Below are 25,134 nucleotides of genomic sequence, written 5' to 3'. Positions count from 1 at the left end.
GACAAGGGCGACTTCACCCGAACAGCTCTGAGCTTCCCCAGAGAAGGCTCGCGACAACGGCGGGTCCGTGCGACTCGCGATCCGCTCCGGATGGCAGCGAGTCGCGAGTGCTCAGCAGCGGCGCGACGGGCTCCATCACTCACCCTCGTCCATCTTCTGGTCGACCGCATCCCGTCTTTCATTGATGCGTCGCCAGCTCTCGGCTCCTGTTCTGCCCAAATTGTTCGTATCGTCTCTCTTTCTTTTGCGAGACTTTCACCTTCTTCACCTATTCGTCTCGTTGTCGCGTCTGCTCAACCTCCCTATCACCATGCACCCGCCGAACTGGCCCGTCGTGACTCCTGCCTCATTGCAGAACACCCCGCTACATGCTGTCTCTTTGTCTCCCTCGTCTTTCTTGTCTCGTTTCTCGCTTCTTGCCCTCCTGAAACCCGTCTAACTTGCCATGGCGGTAAACAGTGCGCTACAGTCGCTTTGTTGAGCCTCTCCACCATCATATCCTCGAGCCACCATCATGGACGCTTTCGAGTCATACGGCGCAAAGTCGCCCAATGATCTCTCCAGAGTTGATAGCTACGACCGCGAGTCTTACAACTCCCGTGAGAGGGACCCTTACCGCGAGAGACGCAGATCGCCGAGTATGCTGACATGCCTTCACTACCAATCCTTCCATTCTCGACTCACACCCTCTTCACAGATTCTGATCGCCGATCTCGCGTTGCTGGCCGTAATCGCTCACGCTCTCCTACACACATCGACCGCTACCAGCCCGACCGTTCGCGTGACGATTACTACCGTGGACGCGAAGACCACCCTCGCGATAGACGTCGCTCTTCTCCTCAGATCCAGCCTGGCGGCCCAAAGAACATTGATCGATACATTCCCGGCGACGACGCTGCGGTTCCTCGAGCCATCGCAGTGAACCAGCTTCGAGATCCTCTGCTGGAAGCTTCACAAGTCGGATTTAGTTACTTCGCCGAGTGGTGGAAAGCCGAACAAGAGATCAAGCAACAGCGTGAGCGTCAAAAGAACGGGGGTCGCCGTCCTGATCCCATCAAAGAATCGCGCGACGAGCAGAGAACAAAGATCCAAAACGCCTACGACCAATACAAGCTGAACTGGAACACAAGAATGGCCAAGCTGTTCGTTCACGCTCATAAGTACGACACATGGTTCCGCGAACGCTACGTGCTAGAAGTCCGCGATCCCTTGCGCCAAAAGGTTCTCGATTTCAGACGCGATCTCTTCGCGCGGTGGGACTCGGATTTGACGGCTGGTACCTTCGACGAGTTCACCCTTGAGGGTATCTACAAGAGCGAAAGCAACGGTGCCGGGGGTATCGTTGAGAAAGAGGAAGGAGAGACCAGCGCTGCCGCTGAGGTTTTGGCCGTCTCAGATCTACTGCCATCCAAGGGTGGTGATGTGCGAGACCCTGTTGCTTTCCAACCTACATTACTCGTTAAGACCATTACCCCAGCGGTCTCGCGAGAGAGAATGGAAGAGTTCTGCAAGGAGCATCTCGGCGAGGGTGAGGGTGGCTACAAATGGCTGAGCTTGAGCGACCCGAATCCTGGAAAGAAATTCCACCGTCTTGGCTGGATCATGCTGAACCCTGCATCCGATGTTCCCGAGGACGATATCAAGCGACGTGGCAGCCGCGATGATGACGATCAAGACGCCGATGGTGGTGCCATGGATCAAGACAAGCCAACTCACGCTCAGACCGTATGTGAAAGAGCTCTGAACGAGATCAACAACAAGACGATTCAAGATCCAGAGAAAGGTGACTTCACAGTACACGTCGGCATTCATCACCCTCAAGATAACCCCAGGAAGAAGGCGTTGTGGGACCTCTTCTCCGCCCCTGAGCGAGTCGAGCGCGACTTGGATCTTGCTCTCCGTTTGGTCAAAAAGCTCGACTCTGAGATGGGCGATGACTATGATGGCATCGGCAAGATCGAGGAACGCGTTGATGAACTGGCTGGCAAAGGTTACTTGCAACCTCCTATACCAGCTCCCAAAGTCATCAAGGAGGAAGACGTTGACGATGGCGAGATGGAAGAGGGTGAGGAAGACGAAGGCGGCATTGACGAAGATGTTGATGACGAGGAGTTGTTGATCAAGAAGAAGAAGCTTGATCTGCTCGTCGAGTATCTTCGCCGTGTCTGCAACTTCTGCTTCTACTGCGTGTTCGAATGTGACTCGGTCCACGAGTTACAACGCAAGTGTGCAGGAGGTCATCTTCGTCGTCCCCGTGCAAGTCTTACTTCTGCTGCCAAGGAGACTGCCAGAGCTACTGCGAATGGAGACCCTTTCCCGCTCAAGCGTCAAGAAGGCGGTCTCGGAGATGGCGAAGATGGTTCGCCAGCCGAAGAGAGAAAGTCCGCTCCTCGAGCATACGGCAAGAATCAGCTTCAAAAGGCATACAATTGGGTCAAGACTTTTGAAGAGAAGTTGCTCATGATCCTTGAGCCCTACAACGTCGATCTTCGGAAACTTGGTGGTAAGCCGGTAGACGAAGGACTTGAAGAAGACATGATCAAGTTTGTGAAGCAAGAGGACGAGTTCAAGTTCAGATGCAAAGTCCCAGAGTGCACAAAGCTCTTCAAGGGTGAAAACTTCTGGAAGAAGCACGTGGAAAAGAGACATCAAGACTGGCACGACAAGCTCAAGGAAGACGTAAGTACCAGTGCTTCCCTATCATGGAAGGATACTAATTTGGCACACAGATTGAACTTGTCAACCGCTATGTCCTCGACCCTGCTAGACTTGCTCAAGGACGTAACGATGCAAGTAGCAATGGCCACTTCCCGGTTAACAACAACATGCCCACAGGTACGCCTCGCAACTTCAGCTTGAACAACATGCCATTCTTTAACAACGGAATGCCCATGCCAAATGCTGCGGGCCCCCTTGGCTTCAATCCATTTGTACCAGGACAGTTTCCTGTCGCCATGCCTGGTTGGGGCATGCAGGGCGGCGACCGTGGCGCGGGTCCGATGAGGACTGGCGGTATGCGCACCAACAATGCTCGGGTGCCAGGACCATACGATCGTGGCATGAGAGCTGAGCCGCGACGAAGCATCAGTGGTCGCCTGACACCGCCTCGTCGTGGCATGTTCATGGAGGGAGGAGAGCACACTGTCGGACCCAGACAGGCAGTTGAAGGTCGGACCATGAAGAGCTACAACGATCTGGATGCCGCCGGCGGTGCTGGAGGAGCCGAAGAGCTCAATTACTAAAAGGAGCGTATCAACAGATGATCGCAATCACATTTCGTGAACAGAAATTCAAAGATGCTGTCGCGTCTCATCGTGCCTATCCTTATATTCTTCTTGGTCTTCTTCAGATTGCGTAAACTAATCCTGAAATTTGCCGTCAGGCTCTGTGATTGGTGGTGTGCCCGCAACGCAGTCTGTATCCATCTTTTCGAGGGATGATGATTGAAACCTTACATTGCCATAACTAGTGATCGCCATCGAATCACGACAACCGACAAACGGTTATGAGTTTGCGATGTATCAGAAGCCTATACGGCATGTCTAATCGAAAGATCGATCAATGTTGTGTCTTTGCAGAGCCGCCGACGTGTTTTTAAATGCTGTTGCAGGCCTAACCCTGCCCATAGTAGGTAAGCTATCTTCGACCTTGCTTCCTAAGCTTCGAGAATAGCTCACACGGCCCGCCAAGTACGATCACGGATTCACGGCAAACGATCAACTCATTCACCACTTTGTGTGGTGCTTCTAAGAGATTGCGCATTGATCAAAAGAACTCGTGTCATCCAAGTTTTTGGTCCAAACAAAGGCTCGGCAGCCGCGGACCCTATAGAATACCAAGCTTTGGTGGGGGTGTGAGATGGCCGCTGTGGCTGGTGAGAATCGTGGCAGTTCATGATGATTTGCAGAGTGGATGTGGGAAGATCGACGAGAAGAGGTTACGAGCACTTGTTTCATGTGAATGGAGAGCAGCGACACCTCAAGCCGGAAGGGACTTCGATTCGATAAATGATGAGAGTGCTTCGTGAATCATATCTAGCCACATTACCAAAAAGTCTTCCTGCCAGTTGCGTCGTCATGCTGAGGAAGAATGTTTCCAAGTTGAGGCTTGGCTGGAAGCAGCGGCCAAACGGGTGTTTAGCCTGAGGCCGAGGAAGGCATCAGGTAGACAGGCCCCTGGTAGACCAGCTTGAGCACTTTCGCACAAGGCTCATTCCTGGAGGAAGGCAGAGACAACATGAGCGAGGTGACGCAATGATCAGGAGATGGCTGAACACGAGGTCATAATCTCTGGAAGAAGAGGATTCGCGGTTGTCAAGACTGCGCCTTGTGACCGTGGTGAGTGAGCAAGCTCAGCAAGGTAAGGTAAGGTAGGGAAAGAGCGGGCGTCGGGACAGGGGCTGTTCCTACCTCCTGCTCCAAACGTCGTCATAAGGCTGCGTACGCGTATCATGCACGATGCATCAATACGCTCTCAGCGTAACAAGATTTACTTTATTGCTCTCTAGTAGAAGAAGAAGGCGCCCGCACGCCCATGAGATTGTACGCATCGACCTAGCACCCTAGCACGATATTATGAATAGCTCAGGGCCAAACTCCGCCTCATTTGCGCCTCGCTTGGAGCGCTTCAACACTGCGCCAGAGGATCCTATACAAGACGGCCTGGTGCAGCCTGTCGCCGTCTCACCACAGTCCACTCGCATCAATATGAACCGCTCGTCTGCTTCCACTTACTCGGCCATCTCCAAGCACTCAATACCGCCGCCTGGTTCCGTCCTTACCGGCAAACAAGAGCACTGTGTGTCGCTGCCGCTGCCCTGAGTGACCATCATGATACTGACCTTCTTCAGACCTGAAGCGCGAACTCATCTCCCAACAGACTGAATGGGAAATCTCGGAGCTGGCCTCGGAGACTGCTCTGCAACGCTTCGGTGCCCCCTTCAAATCAGATGCTGGTGAGGTCGCTCCGGAGGACTCGGAGCTGCCCTTGCTGCGCTATATGTTCGTTCACCATGTTCGCAACTTCCCCTTCCTGGACCGAGCAAGAGAGAAGGAGTTTTGGCAGGACAAGCTACAGACGGTGAGTCGAATTATCTTGGCCGCTATAGGCAAAGACTGACAGCTGCTCTTCTAGTTCCTCGAATCCTTCGCAACCAAACGCATATCTTCATCTGAAGACCGCCTAGAAGAGACAAAACGCCGCAAGCTCGCCATAAAGGCTCAGAAGCTAGTCGAACTAATGATGGTATCTGGACTGCCCACTGCATCTGGTTACGAAGAGCGCATCCGCTTCTCGGAGATGGAAGTCGTCGATCGACAAGCCAACGAGGAGGGTCTCGCTTTAAATGTACCGGAAGGTCACCAAATAAACGGCTGGGATGTCAATGTTGCATCCGTCCGAACAACAAGTGTTAAGAGGCATGTACGCCATCATGCCCACGCCGAGTTTCTGCTCCGCGTCAAGCGTCAGGGCAAGCCCGAGATCTACGTCGGAAGACGATACAGCGAATTCGCTCAAATGCACAAGAGACTACGTCTAGAGCTTCCAGGAAAGGTTTTACCGCCACTACCTCGCAAGAACCATTCAAATTCGCTATACAGCAGGGATGATGACGATGACGATTCCATCTCTTCTGTCTCCACTCAAGACGTGAAAGAATCTACGCTCACACTGGATGAGCCTGCACCGGCTAGCAGTGGTTTCCGCAGCTACCTTCCTAACCCCTTTGGTGGTGGTCATCGTCGTACTGCCTCAAGGTCGTCGCAAACCGCTTCGCCCCGTGCTTCCATGGATGCTTCGTCGACAACCCGCTTCGGCCGCAAATCAGGAGACTACGGTAGAGATCACTCACCACCGAAAGTGTTATACCGAGAAGAACAACGTGTTTCATTAAGAGCTTTCTTGCGAAATTTCTTGCAGAACGAGAGCATTGCCCAAAGTAAAGCTATGAGCGAATTCCTAACCGGTAATGTCATCAGAATCAATGAAGAAGAGATGGAGGATGTCAAGCGGCGTGTCGAGATGGATGAGAAGCGCATCGAAGAACAACGACGATTCTACGAGATTGCTCGCCAGAGAGCTAGGGAGCTTGACGTTCACATGGAAAAGTTCAGAAGAGACGTTGTCGAGAGTAGTAAGTTGAGCTTCTCGAGATACACTTGAGTGAATGCGCTGACGTTTTTCAGATGGTCTGACAAAACTATTCGCCGAGATCAAGCAAAAGAACACCATCGCAGAGCTATCTCCTGAGTACAAGAAGTTTGCCGAGTGGCTACGAATTGAGTATGTAATATCGCTACCCAAATCGACAGCGTAATGCTAATCCAATAATCTAGGGTGGCAGCCGTGATCTACCACTTATTCCTGGCCGAGGACAACAGCCCCGAATTATTCGCTCAAGCAAAACGCATCCATTCATTAATACCATACACGGCCCTGAAGCAGGTCATTCGCTTTGCAAACCCAGCTGCCGTCATGGCTGGTGTGCTCGACCTGTTCCTTGCTCAACCTTTCGGCGCAAAGTCTTTACTGCAACGCATATTCTCATTGGCCTTGGGCGACAGTATCAAGACTGTCCAAAAGAGCATAGACGGACTTGCCGTCAAGATCAACGAGCCAGTGTTCTGCGAGAAGATCAAGAACTACAATCTGTGTGATCAAGATCTCAAAGATGCTATCCGAAGAGAAGCTGCCGAAGACGACATTGACTTGCTCGTGGCAGTTTTGCGCAGTGAAGACATCAAACCAGAACTGAAACCCGATGAGATTGGAAGGGCGTTCAATGCATACGTCGCATGGAACAGTGCAGTCGAGAACGTAAGTATTGGAACACTTGAGATAATAGACACTCACGCTGACGCGGACTTTAGATTGACGAAGAGCTGAGATCGGGTGCCGAGACATTCGCTCACCTCAAACAATTGCTAAAGCTCTACACTCGTCAAAGAGACAAGACTATGATGTTGCGAATGATCGAAGAGCCTACAACTCTGCAACTCTTCCGCGATCTCTTCACAATCTTCTACGAGCCTCTCGTCAGAGTCTACAAATCAGCAAACGTCTACAACAGCATCAGCGATTTCGCACGCTTCATGGACGACATGATTTCTGTGGTAGAGAAATGCCAACGGCAAGACGTATCCGCCGACCCCAACCAGACGGTCCAGGCATTCATCGACCTATGTGCAAGACATGAAGACTCGTTCTACAAGTTTGTACACGAAGTGCATCTTCACGACAACGGCCTATTCGATCAACTTATGGGATGGATAGAAGGCATCCTCTCGTTCCTCCGCACAGGTCCTCGTGGTGGCGGCAAGTTGGATATGAACGCCCTCTTCCAAGGTGCGGTCGAGATGCGACAAATAGACCAAGATGCTGCAGTACGCGAGATAAACTCTCTCATCAAGTGGCAAGAAAAGCGCAAGAAGTGGCATCAAGACAAGACACGTCAGAAGATGGCCACGGGCGATGCACCCAACGGTATGCCTGATACCGGCGCCTCTGATTTGATCAAAACTTTCAAGCCCGACGATTTTGGCCTCAATGCCTTGGACATTCAAGATCTCAATGACGACGAAGACGAGTACAGCTCTACAGACGAGGACGAGGAAGATGCCGATCCCATCGCAGCGGAAAGGAAGCGTAGAGCAAGACGACAAGACTTCCTCAGGAGGAGTGCTGGTGAGCCTGTCAAGCCTGATATTGTCGAAGTCACAAAGATGCGCGACGGTTTCTTGGCCATGCTGAGGATGGTGCTGGCGGAGTGAGTGTTCTTGCCTTCTTCTACCATGCTGGGTTCTAGTTTCTATTAATACATGATTTCTGTGGCTCTCTCTATCCATATGGTTACTATTTCTGCACGATCGCACCTCTTCATGACTTGACATGCTGTAATGAGTTGGTGATGCTCGCTCTTACTGAGACCGTGACATAATGAATCCCATCAATGGGGGGCACTCTTGATATGTGAGTGACAGTCTAGTGCATCACAAACGCAGGGACAGAGAGAAGAAGGAGAGAAAGTCAAAAGTACGAATGTTATGATCGTCATGGAAAGATTGCTTTTTCATCATGTCTTCTATCATGAAATATGTCAAGGAGAAAGGAGAAACATGGTATATCATCTAGCTCAATCTTCCACCCTGGAAATCAGGTCTGAAAGCCACTGCTCCACCCTTTGTCAACTCACGAAGAGCCATGGTGGCATACTGACTACTGCCCAATTGCATCTTGATGATCACTGCAAATTTTTGCTCTTGTCCCTCGGTCGAGTCTGCCATTTCTGTGTCTTCTGTCTTTTCCTCGAGTGACTTTTCGAGACTCTTGTCGGAGCCCAGGAGAGCTTCTGCTCCTCCTAGTGCGTCGGCATTGCCCTCTTCCTTTGCCTTGGCAATCAACTTGTCAAGATCGGTTTGGATGAGTTGTTCCTCGTCGTGGAAGTATGGCTTGACTTCCCAGTCCAGTCCTTGAGGTTTAGCCATTATCTTGCGGTATGATCCTGATAGTGAGACGTCCTTCCATTTCCTGCGCATATCGCGAGGGTTGAGTTTTCCGCCTTTCTCGCTACCCATGTATTCGGAGTAGTAGGCTCCTAGTTCGTTTGCTGGGTACATGACGTCGAAACCTGGGAGGGGGAGCACCAAGTCGAAGATTGTGTATTTGCCACTTGCTGCTTCTTCGGGAGTCAAGGCGCGGGCACGCTCGAACTTGTCTTCGAGGGAGGTAGCTGTGTCGTGGGCGGCGGGACGGACGATGATTTCGCCGGCATCGTCGATAGTTTCTTCATCTTGGGGTGCGTAGGCTTCCTTGTCTTTGTGTTCGTGAACGAGGACGAGATCACCAGCGACGACTTTGTTGCCGTAGAGTTGGTAGCGGCGTCCTGCTACGGTGTTCCAGACTAGTGATTGGTAGGCGTGAACGTACATGAGACGGAGATTACGAGGGATGTTTTGAAGAGCACCTTGCCAATCCTTTGCGCGTAGTAGGTCTCCAGACTTGCGATCCACCCAGCCCAAGTGTCTGATCAGAGCATTCTCTGCTTGGAAACGGCGAGGTAGCTTGTCGAGAGCTGCACCAGACTTTTTCGTCGTCTTCCAGATGTGCAGGGCTTCGGCGCGGGCAATGTCGTCTTTTGAGATTTTGGTTGATGCTTGATCAGGATTTGAGGCAGCTTCCAGTGCTTCGGGACTGAAGGACAAGATGTCTTCTACGGCGCTTTCCAAGTCACCACGAAGCATTTTTCTACCAATGGTGTCTGTGGAGATGGCAAAGGTACCGAAACGCTGGAGCCCGTAGTAGTTGATGAAACCACGTTCTTCGAATTGCGAGACAGCACCACCGATGATCTTCTTTGCGTTCTCAAGCTGAGCTGCTGCATCGCCCTGTTGACCGGGGAATGTGCAGTCACGGAGAGTAATGGTGAACTCGTTTCCGTAAAGATCACCCAGGTCAAGACCCTGCGGCATGTACTTGAAACCACCGAGTCTTGCTTGTCTGAGCGTAGGGTTGACACCCGCAAGACGGTCGGCAGCGACGCGATAAGCACTCACACGCTGAACAGTGACACCTCTGCGGTCCTTTGTTCCGGCGAACTGGAAGTTCTTGACGTGCAGCTTGAGCTGACTAGCAATCCAGTACAGCACTTCCATGGTATCCTTGTTCTCCTTGTACAGAGTAAAATGCAAATGTTCACCACCAAGCTCATCCCATCCAACCTTGCCCTTGGGACGGCTGTTCTTTCCCTTTGAGCCAGGAAGAGCGCGAGCGTTGGGAGCTTTGTTGGCAGCAGCAGTAACCTTGATGGCAATGGTGTTGTCGTCGTTGGTCATGGTGTCGATTCTTCCGCTAAAGATGCGACGGACGTTGATGTGGGCATCGGTGCGCATCTGCTTGTCCGCAATGACTTCTGACTGCATACTGCCGTGGTCTCTTGTCTTGCGATCGGGGCGAGCGACTGCTTTGGCGTAAAGGTTACAGAGGTCGGTCGTCGTCTTCTCACCAAAGATGGTCTTGAGCATGTCCATGTCGGCGGGTGCAATCTACAGCTTGTCAGAGCTATATCGGATTCGACTTCTGGCCAAACATACCGAAGCGAGGGCTTCCTCAATGCGCTCTTTGACGTCCATTTCTGCATTGTCTGGCTTGACTTCTTCCTTTGCGGGAGCAGTCTCGGTCTTGATAGCTTGGGCAGCCTTCTCCTTCTCTTCAGCTTGAGCCTCCTTCTCGACCTTGTTCACAGCCTTTACAGCAGGGCCAGTCAGTTCGTCCAGGTGGAAAACAGTGCCGGAAGTGGAGATCTCGTTGACCAGGAAATCCGTGTAGCGCTTCTTGACGACACCCCCGAATCCGGCGGCTTGCGATGCGAAGACGGTGATTCCGGCATTCTTCTCCTGTTCCAGTTGTGCTGCTACAGCGCTCGCAACTTCTGAGAGCGACACGGATGGCGAATCGTCGGGACCGGTAAGACGGACCTTCTTGCGCGGTTGTTCGTCCGACATGATGGTAGGTATTAGAGACCGACAATGAAGTGGTCTTGGTATACAGAGGTTGTTGAATTCACCTCGAGCCTTCGAGTCTGGTAGCTGGAAGCATGGCCCTTTTTTCAAAAGTTTGCTCTGTTTGTCTCGATGACGGCAGAAAGTGCGACCTGTCTATCACATGCCAACCTCAGCTTCACGACTTCCACCCTCCACTATCAAACACATGTATTCAAGAACAGTGATATTTGGACCGGCTTCTCGTATGTCGAAAGCCTCTACTCTGTGCTTTTTGATAGATCATGTCCGTGGCCGCCAACTCTGCGTGCTCGACCAGTGTCTACTGTAAGCTATGGCATGCTCACAGCCCGAGTGATCAGTCCTCAGCAAAGCTTCAGCAACACCTATCTGCATAGAAACGTCCTTCAGGATAGTCAAGCGCTTTGAAGCAATGTAACTTCGATGGTCTGAACAGAGTGCGTGAGTTTTCGAGCCTTTCTTCTTGGTGGTGAGACTGAGTTGTTGCCTTGGAGCGTGCCTGCCCCTTCCATCAGCGCCGCCTGGTCTCGCAACACAAACACTGCAACCTTCACTCGTACGTTTCCATCTCGCAACACGCTCGATTCGTATCCTTCTTCACCATCATCACCGCGTCCATCCCCGACCTCTTCATCACCACATCATCACACTCTTCTCAACTGCCACCCTCCACTCAATACTACCACCCTCCACTCAATACTACCACCCTCCACTCAATAATACCACCCTCCACTCAATACTGCCACACTCTGCCATGCCTCCCAAAAAGCTCGAGGCTAGGGAGCACAATGTCTTTCTCACTACTTCGGTCACTTTCGACAACAAGAAAGACGACTTTGGCAGACTCCAAGTCTACCAAGCCTTCTCTTCTCTCGACGAGGCAAATGAGTTTTGCGCCGCCAAAGCCGACGAGCTCGCCCTCAGCCTTGACATTGTCGCCCCGGAGCCCACACTGAAACACTACACCAACGATGGAACCTTCAGAATGGAGCTGCCCTTGGAACACCGTAACAGAGACGTCATTGTCGAAACCATCATCATGCCTCTCATGGGTGGCATCATACTCCACAACAAGTCAATGTCTCGCAAGACCAAATCAGTGACAAAGTCATCCAAAGCCTTGCCCAAGCCTAAGAGACAGAAGGCTAGACCAGCCCCGTCTTCCGACGAGTCTACCGAGGAAGAAGACGACGACCAAGATGTAGACATGGACAGCGCTCCTGCCTCGCCCAAATCAATGAAAGCTATGAAGCGCGCATCCATCAAGCTTGAAAACCAGGATTCGACGACCGACCATCCTGACGCCGTTAACCTCGAACACAGAGACTCTGTCATACAGCCTATCATCGATCCCACCGAAGTCACCGAGGCTGATGTCGCTGCCGCTCCATCAGGCCGTCCCGATTGTCTTCGCATGTCATCGTACTTCATTACCGGTACTCACCCACATTGGAGCTACGAGCAGCTAGAGATCATTATCAGAATTTTTGGAGGCGAGGTCAAGAAGAAGCTGCCAACCTACAACCTCGATGCCATGTTCACCGTCGTTCTGGGAGCTAAAGTTCCTGCGGCCGCACTGCGTCGGATCAAGACAAAGGAGTTCAGTACCATCACACCTCAAGAAGTCATCACTCGCATTCGCTACTCAGATACCCCTACAGACCCTACACGAATCGCTAGTGAGAAGGTCGCCAAACTCTGCAAAATGGTTGCCGCCAAACCCATTCCTGCCAGAAGAATGGTCCAGGATGAGGATGAGGCTGATAGTGACGTACAAGAGCCAGCCACCAAGAGGAAGTCTGTCAAGTATGAGGATGAGACGGACAGTGACTGAAGTCAACTACCAGTTCACCACCAAGGACAGACGTTGGTATGGGACTTCTTCCATTCAAAGTGATTGAGCGGATCTTTGGGGGAAAATGCTAGATCCGAGACCGTCGCTACGAAGAACATCGTGGCTCATGACGTTGCCATGAGGGAGGGAACTTTCTTTCGGTGATTATCGCACCTTAAGACTTTAGTCTTGTTGTCGCAGAAAAGAGCATAGCCATAGCGCAACACATCGTCATGCTCCTCAATACACGTCCCGGTATTCATTCTTATCAAGTCTTTGCAGCAACTCAGATGGGTGGAAAACATGCTTCTAGATCTGCTTCGACATTGCGTCACGATCCGCTTTCCGATCGACATTTCCGTAACCTTGAACCCTGAACTTGATCTTTCAACATTTTACCCTCTGCTCCGTCCTGTTTAGGAAGACGCTCTATATGTTGTACGCGTCTGTAATTTCTGTGCATGCTTCTTTAGCATGACGATCATATCGGGAGGTGTGAGTAAGGAGTTGTGCCGTCGACAGCTCCGTCGGAGTCGGAAGTCTGCTGAAGTCCCGCGTCGGTCCGGCTTCATGTGCTTGTTGACTCAACGTCCAGCATCCTGGCAGGCTCAAGCAGATGTCTGTCAATGGGATTGCTACAAAGATGGCATGTCGCACGGCATTCCTACTGCCGCGAACCTCGGTGTGGATGCATTCTTGCAGGTGATGACAGTCTTAAGAGCCGCTGCGGTGCGCCATCCAGAAATGATCTTTCGTGCGAAAGAGTGGAATCCACACTGACGCAGCTCGTCCTTATCTCGGTGGATCTTTGACAAACCGAACTTTTGAAGCTGTTCCATGTTTGGAGAACGCATCAGCGTAGATCATTCAAGATCTTCGAAGGTCGTTGTGTTTCCTAACTCCCTTCTTCTCCATTGAACTACTTCATCTTTGTCTATTCAATCACTTTCCTCGCCATCACATCTTTAACGACATTTGAGATTTGTGACACAGCTTCACTTTTCTCCGACGTTTGAGACCTGCAATACCTAACGCAGACAGTCCGATCCCGATCACGTGCCTTACTACATTGAAAGTCATAGATTTTGCAGTTAGCCATCATGGCCAACACAACATACAATGGCGGCACCTCGTCGCCAGCGATATCGTCAGAAGGAGTCCCTGCACCTGGAGAACATGCTCGTCTTCACCACCTTCTCGCCATGGTTGATGAGCCTGAGCGACCACCATATGCTACGCGTTCTCGTGTGCATTCGATAACACCCACACTGTACGACGACAACAACGATCGCCGCAGCTCGAAGACGACCAAGAGGCACTCGTATAGCTCAATGAACGAAAAGGAAGTGGACAACCGCGAGCACATGATCCAGCAGAAGTACGCCGAACGCCTGTGCGCCAAATGTAAGCATCTGGACCGGGACCAGGAAGCTGCTCTAGAAGCCATGCAGATTGTCTCACCAGAGAAGGATGTCAGCAGCAAAATTGTCACTTGGGACAGCGAGAACGACCCGAAGAAACCAATCAACATGTCTGAGACGCGCAAATGGTTAATCGTCATTTCCACTGGCTTGATGACCTTCTGTGTCTCGTTTGCTAGCTCAGTGTTCTCAACTACAACATTCGTGACGGCCGAGTTGTTCGGTGTCAGTAGCGAGGTTATGATCTTGGGTCTATCATTATACGTCTTGGGTTTTGCTTTTGGTGAGTCTTCCGTGGCTCTCTTTCGTTGAGACGTACGCTGACAAGAGCGCAGGACCTCTGATCTGGGGACCACTTTCAGAAGCTTATGGTCGCACACGACCCCTCTTCGCTGGCATGATCATCTTCTGTATCTTCCAAGTCCCTGTCGCCGTTGCTCAAAACCTGCAGACGATCTTCATCTGTAGATTCCTCGGCGGTGTCGCTGGATCCGCTCCTTTGGCCATCATCGGTGGAATGTATGTCGACTTTATGGAGCCAATCAACCGCGGGGTAGCCACTAGTGTTTTTGCCGGTGCGGTCTTCGCTGGACCCGTCGCCGGGCCCGTGGTCGGAAGTTTTATCACCTACAGCTACCTAGGATGGAGATGGACTGCCTGGATCACATTAATCATGTCCGCTTTCTTCACCATCATCGCCTATCTATTGACCCCAGAGACTTATGAACCAATTCTACTGTCCTGGAAGGCCGAGAAACTTCGCCATGAGACCAAAGACTGGGCTTTACACTCCAAGAGCGAAGAAGATCCTCTCAACTACGATACTATTGTCAACAAATATCTTATGAAGCCGCTCGTGATGATTGTCAGGGAACCCATCCTCATCATTCTCACGATCTACATGAGTCTGGTGTATGGCATCCTGTACTTGACGTTCGAAGCCTACCCCATCAGCTTCGAGATGGACCGCGGCTGGTCTCCCGGTCTTGCGTCTCTACCTTTCATTGCAATCTTCATTGGTGTCGTACTTGCTTGCGCCATCATCGGAGGCTTCTCCAAGACATGGTACGCCAAGCGTCTCATCGCGTCCGAAAAGCTCAATCCTGAGGATCGACTTCCACCCATGATTGCTGGGTCTATCATTCTTCCGATCGGACTTTTCTGGTTTGCTTGGAGCTCTCACCCAGACACTCACTGGGTGTCTCAGGTGGTATCTGGCATTTTCATCGGTCTCGGTATTATTCTGATCTTTATGAGTGGTGTCACATACATGGTTGATGTGTACCTGCTCAATGCCAACAGCGCCATCGCTGTGAACACGTTTGTCCGCTCTGCAGTAGCTGCCGGATTCCCCATGTTTGCCACCTACATGTATCAGGGACTCGGTGTTGACCGGGCAACTTCGTTATTGGCATTTGTCTGCATTGCGCTCATTCCCTTCCCCCTGGTTTTCTGGTTCTACGGCAAGAAGATCAGAACCTTGAGCAAGTTTGCGTTCAACCTCGGCTAGAAGCTCCATCATCATCTGCAACGACTGAGATTGTTGAGAAGAACGACATGCTGTGAACGAAATCATGAGCCTCCATTGTACATTAAAGCACCGTCGATACATAGATATAGACTTAGCATCTGCATAAAAAAACATCATACACCACACCACAATCTTGTCTTGACACTTCCGGGTAAGCAAGCACAAACCTCCAATACACGCAATCGAGCTATGGAAAGTCACTGATGTGATCCCCATGTCTCTCCAGAACCAACCCTGCTAATTTGAGGATCTCAAACAACCTCAAAAAGAGAACTTCGGGTGATATCGAGTCTTTCATACAAAAAGGACCCTTTCCAACCTTTGATTTGTCCTTCCTTCACATCTTACATCCACAATCACAATGCGTCTTCCCAGCCTATTGCTCGCCCTCTCTGCCTTGATGCTCAGCGTCAAGGCCGAGATCGACATCTCATCTCTCCCTCAAGCCCTGGTAAGCTCTAAAAAACCCACCTCACACGTAGTACAGATCACTGATCCTATCCTCCAGCAAGTATGCATGACCGAAAGACAAGGCGACTTCGGCATGAAACACCATAACTTCACCTGGAAAACCGGAGATGCTGCAGACCTCTGTGCTATGCCGGTGGAAAGAATGATGGCTCTTACGAGATACATCGTGCCTTGCGTCAGACAGTATTGCATGACGAATGAGTGTCCTACTGATGATGAAGGAAAAGCGAGTAAGTTTCTCGTGTTGTTTTCGCTCTTTTTGGTAGTTTGCATGGCTTACTTTTTATTGTTTTAGTGCTCGCAAGCTGGTATTCGGGTCTTTGTGGAAAGGGAAAGATTGGAGCTTGATCTCGAGAGTACGTCTCGCGGGAAGGAACGCACGAAGTCTGGCAGAGAAGGGCCGTAATTGTCTCTGTTCTATCGAGCAAAAAGTCCTGGTAGCGTTATTCACTGATCCTACAATGTATGCTCTCAGGCACGAGTCTTCTACTGCTTCGCCTTCCACAGCTCTACTACGCACCTTTATCAGCTCTTGTCCTTCCTCTCTCGGTGCTTGCCGCCCAGCTTGGGTTCTGCCTACCACGAATCTTTGACTGGAAACTGTATTTCTTTGTTGGTAAAGTACGTTCATTCACATTAAGCAGCCATTCTTTGATGTACAGGATTCACAAGCTTGCACTTCTTTCATGATCCAACAACCGCATTGTTTTTTCCAACACCTGGTCTCTGATTTCTCGTCATTCCAGAACAATATATAATCCCCCTCTTGCTCCTCTATCAGAAGCTTTCTTCAACCTTCAACACACCAAACACCGACCTTCACCGAACAACAAACAAACCAACATCACACAATGATTCTCGAGTACGAGACTTTCAAAATTGTCATGTTCTTGGTCTTCAACTTCTTCCACGTCTACATCGGGCCCGTCTGGATGCGCTTCTTCGTCGAGCTTTGCATCACTGTATATGACTCTCCCATCGTCTACTTGGGCTCTCTGTTTATCGCCATGGAACTCTACCCCTCCCTCATCAACCTATCCGACATGGCCCTGGAAGAAGGTCGCTCCATACTCGCTCTCGCACTCTTCCTGACAATCTCCAAGGTTGTTTTGCAACTGCGAGCTGATGGTTTTCCCACTGGCAGAATGGGATCTAGAATCATAAGGGCAGATCTCATGATTTATACCCTCGGTGTGATCGCATTCGACGATGCACACGCCAATCAAGGTGAGTCTATTATACTGTGTGGTCTTGTCGTCTTGGTTGCCCCACTTCATTACATGATCGGATATGTATTGGCGTAGATCTCTGAGTTTACTACGTAAGCCTCCCTAGCTAACAAGCAAATGAATAACCCCTTCCCCCCTTGACTTAAATGTCTTGAGAACGCTCGTTTATAGATACAACCTCTGAAATACACTATCCTTGAAACTCATGTACATGTTTCCAATCCTCCCTGACTACTTCATATATGTGATTCCCGCTCACGAAGCCCGACCTATATCGTAGTAGATAGCCACAAATGAGCTGTAATCTCGCATAAATACTTTTGAGGTCAGATGCAAGCCAGTAAGAGCCGATGGAGGTAGTCTGTCATTAAGCTGTAAAAAGCCAAGATGGTTACTTGAATTTGAAGCCCGCAAAGGGAGTCAGCAAAATAATGTCTATCCGGAGACATCACTTCATTTGTAGAAAGTACTGTGCCTTGAGACAACTACAAAAGTGAGAAGCGAAGTTGGGAACAGCGAATGAGAAGCAAACAGGTCATGGACGGGTATTGGCCAATCAGAGCCGCGATGATTGTTTGTGGGGTAAGTGTATTCTCTCAATTTCAAACTGATGCTGACTCGCTCTTCTCGAGCAACACGACAGCACAGATCTGGATGCTATGGCAAACAGACGTCTGCAGCTTATCCAGACAACTCAGACGACGAGAATGGCTTCCCAGTCTCTACGATGAGCTCTGTTTGGGAAGAAGAAGAAGAAGAAGAAGATAAAGTTCGGGCAGAGATATACCGAGGATAAGACAAAGGCTAACTCCGCATCTGCATCGTCCAGTGTGGGGACACTGTGACATGTTATGGGCTGCGGCTGAATATCCCTTGTTCCGAAGAGGAGAGAACTGCGACTTGCCGGAAGACTACCGACTACCGACTACTTGTTGAATCTCGATCCCGTCGGTCTACTTCTCGTCCTCGCTTCTCACCCTTCCTTTAACGCTGCCCGCTCGTCCTCCATCATTCAACACAGCTGCTGTTGCACCTCTCGAACTACTCGTTTCGACATCAGTTCATCGACGGGATGAATCGTCCTAGCAACAACGCTCAAGCGGTCAAGTTGACTGGCGAAGAAATAGCAAAGCACAACAATGCCGACTCATGTTGGGTCATCGTCCATGGTCGTGCCTACGATGTGACCGAGTTCCTGCCCGAGCATCCTGGTGGCCCCAAGATCATCCTCAAATATGCCGGAAAGGACGCCACCGAAGAGTACGAGCCAATCCACCCTCCCGACACACTTGACAAGTTCCTGGACAAGAGCAAGCATTTGGGCGAGGTCGACATGAACACCGTTCAGCAGGAAGCCAAGGAGGAAGATCCCGATGAGGCCGAAAGACAAGAGCGGATCAAGTGTATGCCTATTCTCGAGCAATGCTACAACCTCATGGACTTCGAGGCCGTCGCAAGGCGTGTAATGAAGAAAACTGCTTGGGCTTATGTGAGTAAGGTGAAGGTATAAATTCAGTGCGTCAGCTTGCGTGTTTGATCGAGAGGATGAAACAGGGTCCACACTCCATTTCATTCGTCTCGAGCCCAACCCATGAGCTGCCTCACTGAACAAGTACCGTATTTCACTCCGTAATCTTTGCTAATGCTACCTTCACCTCTAGTACAGCTCGGGTGCAGATGACGAGATCACGATGCGTGAGAATCATAGCGCCTTCCACAAGATCTGGTTCCGACCGAAGATCCTCGTTGACGTTGAGAAAGTCGACATGTCGACGACCATGCTGGGTACCAAAGTCAGCATGCCCTTCTACGTGACAGCTACTGCTCTGGGCAAGCTTGGAAACCCTGAAGGCGAGGTCGTCTTGACCCGTGGCGCCAAAAAGCACAATGTCATTCAGATGATCCCCACCTTGGCTTCGTGCTCTTTCGATGAGATTGTGGATGCTGCCGAGGGTGATCAAGTCCAGTGGCTCCAACTCTATGTACTTTTACCAACTTTTTCTCCGAGCTAAGCCAGCAGACTAACATGCCTATACAGGTCAACAAGGACCGCGCAATTACAAAGCGCATTATCGAGCACGCCGAGAAACGCGGCTGCAAGGGTCTTTTTATCACTGTTGACGCACCTCAACTCGGCCGTCGCGAAAAAGATATGCGTTCAAAGTTTTCGGATGTTGGCAGTAATGTCCAAAACACTGGCGGAGACAATGTTGACCGTAGTCAAGGTGCGGCTCGCGCTATATCGTCCTTCATCGACCCATCGCTTTCGTGGAAGGATATTCCATGGTTCAAGAGTGTCACTAAGATGCCCATCCTGCTAAAGGGTGTCCAGAGAGTCGAAGACGTGATCAGGGCCGTCGCTGCAGGTGTCGATGGAGTCGTACTTTCCAATCACGGAGGTCGTCAGTTGGACACTGCACGATCTGGCATCGAAGTCCTTGCAGAGACAATGCCTGAGCTTCGTCGTCTTGGACTTGAGGACAAAATTGAGGTCTACATCGATGGCGGTATTCGTCGTGCCACCGATATCCTCAAAGCCTTGTGTCTTGGCGCAAAGGGCGTCGGTATCGGTCGCCCCTTCCTGTATGCCATGTCGGCATATGGTCTACCAGGTGTCGATCGTGCGATGCAACTCCTCAAAGATGAGATGGAGATGAACATGCGTCTGATTGGCTGCACCAGCGTCGACCAATTGACACCAGAGCTTTTAGATGTTAGGAGCTTGCACACCCACACTGCCCCTGTCGCGCCAGATACACTCAGCGTGGCCGCATACGACCCTTTGGCAGGACCCAAGGACAGACTGGCTAAGCTTTGAGGCTGTTGTCACCTGTACGTTTAATCTGTTTATATACTGACATGCATAACGAAGTTTTGTTTTCCACCAGTCTCCTGTTCATCGCACTCGTACGCAGTCCGTACTCATATCTCTGGATTCTGCTACCATCCTTTCCTACATCATCATGCTCTCCGGACGACAGCTCCGGTACGATACCTGCTTGACCAAGCGATTCATAAGACCCGCTGAATAGCCATGTTATGGTAGACCAACGACTAACACCTTGGCCTAATACCGTCTAGGAGCGGTTGAGAATCAAATGCTGCCGCCCTCAACCAAGCGCAAACAACGAACAGATGTCTTGGGTCATCGCCTCTCCGGAAACTCAAACTATCTCATCACATGCCCCTACCCTAGCAAGCAGAAATAGGAGAGAGAATTGTAGAATGCCTGAGAAGTGTGCATTATCGCGTTTCGGCGAGATCCGACGTATTCTGTGTACCAAGACATCAAACTGAAGTTAAGCTCTCTTGACGAACCACTCCTCTAATTCGCGCCTGGCCTTCTTCCCATGTCCGCACTATACGCTATTTTGCTCTCTACCGGAGCATATTCTGGCTTATGATAAGACATGTTGTCTGCCGGAAACGCTGATTTTAGATCTCAAGGGACAGCTAGCCTCCTGAGTGAGTCGAAACAGACAGTCTGTACAACATGTTGATCTTGCACGTTTACTTCACCCTGTGTATCGCGATAAACACTTCCAAGCTCAATATTGACTTCATCCAATACAGGACAGTCTAGCCTTTGTTGCTGGCTCTCTGTGAAGACAAGTTTTTTTTTGTTAAGGTTATACATGCTCCACGCTCCTGACAGGGGCTAAAGAGTGCAGCTTCGCTTAGCTGGGTCATACTCGAGTATGAGGGTATTTCTGCCTAGAGCGTCACGTCATTGGATCCACAGCACGAACAATGTACACAAAAGTAGTTTTGGTAAGAATAGAATTTCAAGAAGTCTTGTCCGTAAACAAAAGAAGTAGACACCACATCTCTCTCACACACACACGCAACAAACTACAAACCCCCTGCTCAAATGAGCACTGAATCTCCATCACATCTTCCACGCTTCTCAACATCTGCTTTAAGCAGAGTTGAAGACACCAGCAATACACTTGCTGACAATAGCTTGATCGGTGTAGGAGCCAGCGCTACCGTTAGGGACCTCTGAGAGAACGTAGTCGGTGGCGAACATGCCGGCAGACCAGCCGGTCCAGCCAAGGTAGACGTCGGAGTTGGTCATGAGGACGCCGAGCATCTTGCAGACGTTGGTAAGGCAGGACTGGTCGTTGGAGCCACCGCCCTCGGTGAGCATGGCCTGGCGACCGTTGCTACGGAGCCAGGTGGCGAAGTTTTCAAAGATTGAGGCGTTGTCTGTGGTACAAGCGGAGTTTGTGCCCTATACAATGGTATTGTTAGCGTTGTTTTATGGGAGACAGGGGTACGGAGAAGCTCATGATTCATCTATCGTGAGCTTTCCTCGATAAAACCTACCGAGCCATCAGAGTCAGAGTATTGGTGGACGTCGAAGACAAGGTTGGTCTTGCTGCCGTCGAGGTTGGTGATCTTGTTGAGGGCAGCAGCGGAACCGTCTGACACGCTGTTTCCAGCATGCGACCAATCGTTGCCTGAAAGCAGGATAATGTTCTGGGTGGCACCGGCCTTACGGATGGCGGTGACGGCAGCTTGAACGGTGGTGGCCCAAGCGTTGACATCCTGAAGGTCGTGGGGCTCGTTCATGATGCCAAAGGCGACCTTGGGCTTGGAAGCGTACTTGGTAGCCAGCTGGGACCAGACAGAGGCGAACTGAGCGTTGGTAGGACCGCCGCTGCTGCCCACGATCTGGCCGTTCCAACGAGCATAGTTGTGGAGATCAAGGATACAGAGGGCTGCACCAGAGTTCAAACAGTAGGTCACCTGCTGGTCGTACTTGGCGAAGAAAGTGGAGTCGAGGTTACCACCAAGGTTGTTGTTGACGAGGTATTGCCAGCCAACGGGGATACGGAAAGCGTTGAGCTTGTCATCCTTGACAAAGTGGTTCATCTGGGCTTGACCAGTGGTTCCGGGGTCGACGTAAGAGCCGGAAGAACCACCGTTGGTATCGATACCGAAATCGAAGCCTGCAATGTTGACACCGGCGTCTGCATGAATGTCAATGGAGGTCTATCAATCAATACACATCCGTTTCACATACACTTGACCTTGCCCTTGGAACTAGCAGAGGAAGTAGCAGAAGTGACAACAGCCTTGCTGGTGCTGACAGGGGCCTTGGAGGGAGCCTGAGTAGTGGTAGCCTTGACCGAGGTGGTGGCCTTGGCCGAGGTGGTGGCCTTGGCCGAGGTGACGGCCTTGGCTGTAGAGGCAGGAGAGCTGGAGCCAGCACCAGGTACGCACTGGGAATACCAGTCGTTCTGAACAGCACAGTGGTAGCCAGTGACACAGTCAACAGCACCAGAGAAACCTTGGCCACCCTAAGAACGAGTCAGCATCTAGGGACAGAGGCAGATGGAAAGACCATCACATACACATTGGGCGTATGCAGGAGCAGAAGCAGCTGCGGCAGTACCAGCTGCCGCGGCGACGACGAAAGTAGAGTACTTCATCTTGATGTAGAATGTAAAGAGCGCGAAAAGAATGGCACGCTAGGTTGAAAGAAGGGGGTGAGAAGAATGAACGAAAGACAAAATGTCAAGAGTGCTTGTCGGAGAGAAGAGAATGACAAGACAGATCCCAGAGCTCTTATATATGGATACCTACCTATGCAAAAGCGGATGTCGCGGCCGAAAGATGGCGACTGCAACCTCGATTAAGCATGGTCGACTGTCTGGAATACATTAATGAAGCAACGCTAAGATCTAGAGAGGGGTGATGGAAGACTACTGTGCTGCAACATAGACTAAAGCCCTAGAAGCCTAAACGTTGATAAAGGCGAGACAAGCATTTTGACGTTAGTATGAACCTGGTCGAGGATCGGGATGAGCATCACATCGCGTGGAAGAATTCAAAACACCATAAATTGTGCATAGTGTCTCGGACCTGTCACTCGAGATTAGCTCTGCATGCCCTGAGCTTGCCCTTCAGTCTCTTGGGAAGGATCACATCGCAGTGGGCATCCGTTGCGGCTTAGAGCATCAAGACCCACAGCAAAAGCGTGTCCGAAATGACAGGAAGCAGGGGAGAGGACTGTTCCACCGGTGGTCGATGATGGGTTCTTTGTTTCTGCAAGCGAGCAGCGGGAGTGGCGTAACTTTATATGGGGCCTGAAACACAAGCACAGCATGTCTTGACCCTCCAGACTTGGGGATTTTTTGTAAAGTGAAACTCGCACGAACTCACCCATAAGATGCCGATACCACTTCTGCCTGTTACTTGATTGATCGTTCATGCCGTCAGCTGTTCAATCTCGCGTGCAAGTGGAGAGGTGTTGTTCTCCACATCCATGTGCAAGTCATGCGAAAGAGCGGGAGAGAAGCAAGAAGCAGGAGGGATTCGAAACGGTTTGCGGGCCGGAACGCCGTCGGTGCCAAACACGTTAGTAAAGTGTTCTCGCCTGGTGTCTTTTCCTGATTGCTCATCAGGTCGAGATCAAGGGCGGTCGTGTTCGGTTGCGGTGGCTTCCTCTTTCAGCGCAGCCGGAGAGAACAAGATGAGAAGTGCCTCAGATCGGTGCAGGGATGGTAGAAAGGGAGGAGGAAGTTGGGTCGTTTTCCCGATCACAAGTAGAAATACAGCTATATACACAAGATGATGTTTGTACACAATTACGAATCACGCATTTGGGTCTCGTATCTCTTGCCCCTGAAGGCCCAGACACCCCAGTTGCCAGCGCTGACGTCCTGAGGGTCGAGATCGTTGAGATCCCAGCGTAAGCTACGGAAACGGTTCTCGCCAGGCTCGAGCAGGATGTCCATTTCATCGCCGACAGTGTTGCGCACCCAATCAATGTCGCGCTTCATATCGTAGTCCGTATAGCCGGTGGCAATGATGGGCACTTTGGTGTCCAGTAGTGGGCGGATAGTGTCTTGCCACTCGTGAGAGCTGGCAGGGTGGCCTAGACCAGGGTGGAAAAGGACAAAGGCGTCAAAGTAGGGGTCATATGGATAAAAGGCTTGGGCGTTGTGCAAGGTGTGGAAGTACTCGACGTAGGTGGTGACCTTCAGCTGGTGGCTGATGCGATCCTCGACGATAGCGCCGAAGGGGTTCTGAGGAGTGCGGGGAGGCAGAGGATATTCGTCGTCTCGGTTAGCCATACTTTCAGGGCCGATGAAGATCAGGTGGAAGGTAGAGCGGGGGAAGAGCCAGGCTAGTTGCTGCCATACCTCACGCGGCAAGGAAGATTCAGCGCGAGCGCCAATACAGAACAGGCGGACAGGCGGAGCAGTGGGACGTAGACCCTTGATGCCATCGCCAGCACCCGAACGAGGAGGATGCAAGGTGTATTGCAGGGCGGTGAAACTCTTCAGACCCTCTGGTGTGAGGCGGTTGCGCACGTTGTAAGGACTCAGTTCATGGAGAATACTACCAACGGTAGCGGGGTATGTGAGGAGACGAGTGGCCTGGCGGAGACTGCGCTCGTCGTTGATGGCGTTGAACTCGCGCGAGTACAGCATGGTGTCCCAGTTGGTCAAGTTGACCTGGGCCTCGTCGATCTGTGGGCCAGGGTACTCGAACTCTGGGAAGAAGCGGCCAGACACAAGGTCGTGGTCGTCTTCATTGATCTCGCGTAGCGTGTCACAGATGGCCAGGTGGGCCTCGTAGTCATCTGCCAAATGTTCCTCGCAGCAGGCTACGGGGACTCCGCAGTCCGGACATTCGTAGCGGACATGTGCAGGCGGCATGGAGCCAGTCTTTCGGACTTCGACATCATCGGGGCTGGTCGGTTGACGTGTGGCGGAGTGGTCTGGGTGGGGGCAGTATGCATTTTGCTTGATGAAGGCGGCGCGCTTGCGAATGACGGGAGAGGGCGAGTCACTGAAGGAGTGGAATAGGTTCCCGGGTTGGAGGAGCTCGCGGCTACGGTCGCCAGCAATCTCTTCAGGACGGTGTTGGAGAGCAGGCGAGTCACGTCTCAATTGAGCAAGCTGAGGTCTGGGCGCACTCGTCGACAGGCGCCTTTGGCTTCTCGATATTCTCTTGGACGACGACAAGGCCGGTTGTGCCGATGTGGATGCTGAAAAGAGACGAGTCGGAGGCCTTGAGCGCGGAAGGGCGACGCGCGCCAGGCATTGTCTGCACGCTGAAGCCGACGACAGGGAAGCCATGCTGATGTGGTGGATTGATCCGGTGTCTTTCGTCT

At 51.3% G+C, this 25,134-nt stretch overlaps 11 protein-coding genes across 11 annotated transcripts; 8 read left to right on the top strand and 3 right to left on the bottom strand.

Moving 5' to 3' along the window:
* The first annotated feature begins 96 nt into the window (after positions 1-96).
* Positions 97-543, top strand: AUEXF2481DRAFT_595487 (uncharacterized protein). The gene has a single exon (XM_013490594.1). The coding sequence runs from the start codon at positions 185-187 to the stop codon at positions 437-439; it is 255 nt and encodes an 84-aa protein (XP_013346048.1). The 5' UTR covers positions 97-184; the 3' UTR covers positions 440-543.
* Positions 137-3,622, top strand: AUEXF2481DRAFT_37901 (uncharacterized protein). The gene is made up of 4 exons (XM_013490431.1): positions 137-222; positions 460-638; positions 698-2,679; positions 2,730-3,622. Exons 2-4 carry the CDS (start codon positions 515-517, stop codon positions 3,240-3,242), a joined length of 2,619 nt encoding a protein of 872 aa, XP_013345885.1. The 5' UTR covers positions 137-222; positions 460-514; the 3' UTR covers positions 3,243-3,622.
* A 1,084-nt stretch (positions 3,623-4,706) lies between these two features.
* AUEXF2481DRAFT_63782 (uncharacterized protein) lies at positions 4,707-7,769 on the top strand (the record flags this gene model as incomplete). The annotated part of the gene is made up of 6 exons (XM_013490522.1): positions 4,707-4,797; positions 4,850-5,079; positions 5,134-6,133; positions 6,186-6,282; positions 6,336-6,816; positions 6,870-7,769. The coding sequence occupies 6 exons, from the start codon at positions 4,707-4,709 to the stop codon at positions 7,767-7,769; spliced, it is 2,799 nt and encodes a 932-aa protein (XP_013345976.1).
* Positions 7,770-8,126: 357 nt separating this feature from the next.
* On the bottom strand, positions 8,127-10,499 carry AUEXF2481DRAFT_3198 (uncharacterized protein; the record flags this gene model as incomplete). Its single annotated transcript, XM_013490235.1, has 2 exons — positions 8,127-10,040; positions 10,089-10,499. The coding sequence occupies 2 exons, from the start codon at positions 10,497-10,499 to the stop codon at positions 8,127-8,129; spliced, it is 2,325 nt and encodes a 774-aa protein (XP_013345689.1).
* A 772-nt stretch (positions 10,500-11,271) lies between these two features.
* Positions 11,272-12,351, top strand: AUEXF2481DRAFT_3197 (uncharacterized protein; the record flags this gene model as incomplete). The annotated part of the gene is made up of 1 exon (XM_013490234.1): positions 11,272-12,351. The coding sequence occupies one exon, from the start codon at positions 11,272-11,274 to the stop codon at positions 12,349-12,351; it is 1,080 nt and encodes a 359-aa protein (XP_013345688.1).
* Positions 12,352-13,796: 1,445 nt separating this feature from the next.
* On the top strand, positions 13,797-15,282 carry AUEXF2481DRAFT_63459 (uncharacterized protein; the record flags this gene model as incomplete). Its single annotated transcript, XM_013490494.1, has 2 exons — positions 13,797-14,055; positions 14,108-15,282. The coding sequence occupies 2 exons, from the start codon at positions 13,797-13,799 to the stop codon at positions 15,280-15,282; spliced, it is 1,434 nt and encodes a 477-aa protein (XP_013345948.1).
* A 382-nt stretch (positions 15,283-15,664) lies between these two features.
* AUEXF2481DRAFT_3195 (uncharacterized protein) lies at positions 15,665-16,122 on the top strand (the record flags this gene model as incomplete). The annotated part of the gene is made up of 3 exons (XM_013490233.1): positions 15,665-15,754; positions 15,812-16,004; positions 16,070-16,122. The coding sequence occupies 3 exons, from the start codon at positions 15,665-15,667 to the stop codon at positions 16,120-16,122; spliced, it is 336 nt and encodes a 111-aa protein (XP_013345687.1).
* A 503-nt stretch (positions 16,123-16,625) lies between these two features.
* On the top strand, positions 16,626-17,078 carry AUEXF2481DRAFT_87146 (uncharacterized protein; the record flags this gene model as incomplete). The annotated part of the gene is made up of 1 exon (XM_013490545.1): positions 16,626-17,078. One exon carries the CDS (start codon positions 16,626-16,628, stop codon positions 17,076-17,078), a length of 453 nt encoding a protein of 150 aa, XP_013345999.1.
* A 562-nt stretch (positions 17,079-17,640) lies between these two features.
* Positions 17,641-20,317, top strand: AUEXF2481DRAFT_106390 (uncharacterized protein). Its single transcript, XM_013490593.1, has 3 exons — positions 17,641-18,492; positions 18,665-18,985; positions 19,042-20,317. Exons 1-3 carry the CDS (start codon positions 18,076-18,078, stop codon positions 19,819-19,821), a joined length of 1,518 nt encoding a protein of 505 aa, XP_013346047.1. The 5' UTR covers positions 17,641-18,075; the 3' UTR covers positions 19,822-20,317.
* Positions 20,318-20,971: 654 nt separating this feature from the next.
* Positions 20,972-22,709, bottom strand: AUEXF2481DRAFT_593634 (glycoside hydrolase family 5 protein). Its single transcript, XM_013490592.1, has 3 exons — positions 22,364-22,709; positions 22,033-22,309; positions 20,972-21,979 (listed from the first exon to the last, which is right to left on the bottom strand). Exons 1-3 carry the CDS (start codon positions 22,439-22,441, stop codon positions 21,303-21,305), a joined length of 1,032 nt encoding a protein of 343 aa, XP_013346046.1. The 5' UTR covers positions 22,442-22,709; the 3' UTR covers positions 20,972-21,302.
* Positions 22,710-23,599: 890 nt separating this feature from the next.
* Positions 23,600-25,099, bottom strand: AUEXF2481DRAFT_3192 (uncharacterized protein; the record flags this gene model as incomplete). The annotated part of the gene is made up of 1 exon (XM_013490232.1): positions 23,600-25,099. The coding sequence occupies one exon, from the start codon at positions 25,097-25,099 to the stop codon at positions 23,600-23,602; it is 1,500 nt and encodes a 499-aa protein (XP_013345686.1).
* Between the last annotated feature and the right edge of the window lie 35 nt (positions 25,100-25,134).

Source organism: Aureobasidium subglaciale, assembly GCF_000721755.1.
Source record: "Aureobasidium subglaciale EXF-2481 unplaced genomic scaffold scaffold_5, whole genome shotgun sequence".
Taxonomy (NCBI): domain Eukaryota; kingdom Fungi; phylum Ascomycota; class Dothideomycetes; order Dothideales; family Saccotheciaceae; genus Aureobasidium; species Aureobasidium subglaciale.
This window is presented reverse-complemented; position numbering and strand designations above follow the sequence as displayed.

Bases quoted from the DNA above. Each gene is read 5' to 3' on its own strand.
- AUEXF2481DRAFT_595487 (XM_013490594.1), top strand. From the start codon at position 185: ATGCGTCGCCAGCTCTCGGCTCCTGTTCTGCCCAAATTGTTCGTATCG.
- AUEXF2481DRAFT_106390 (XM_013490593.1), top strand. From the start codon at position 18,076: ATGAATCGTCCTAGCAACAACGCTCAAGCGGTCAAGTTGACTGGCGAA. The intron at 18,493-18,664 runs GTGAGTAAGGTG...CTTCACCTCTAG, and splicing joins AGAAAACTGCTTGGGCTTAT to TACAGCTCGGGTGCAGATGA. The intron at 18,986-19,041 runs GTACTTTTACCA...ATGCCTATACAG, and splicing joins TCCAGTGGCTCCAACTCTAT to GTCAACAAGGACCGCGCAAT.
- AUEXF2481DRAFT_593634 (XM_013490592.1), bottom strand. From the start codon at position 22,441: ATGAAGTACTCTACTTTCGTCGTCGCCGCGGCAGCTGGTACTGCCGCA. The intron at 22,310-22,363 runs GTATGTGATGGT...ACTCGTTCTTAG, and splicing joins CTCCTGCATACGCCCAATGT to GGTGGCCAAGGTTTCTCTGG. The intron at 21,980-22,032 runs GTATGTGAAACG...ACATTCATGCAG, and splicing joins TTCCAAGGGCAAGGTCAAGT to ACGCCGGTGTCAACATTGCA.
- AUEXF2481DRAFT_37901 (XM_013490431.1), top strand. From the start codon at position 515: ATGGACGCTTTCGAGTCATACGGCGCAAAGTCGCCCAATGATCTCTCC. The intron at 639-697 runs GTATGCTGACAT...CCCTCTTCACAG, and splicing joins CGAGAGACGCAGATCGCCGA to ATTCTGATCGCCGATCTCGC. The intron at 2,680-2,729 runs GTAAGTACCAGT...TTTGGCACACAG, and splicing joins ACGACAAGCTCAAGGAAGAC to ATTGAACTTGTCAACCGCTA.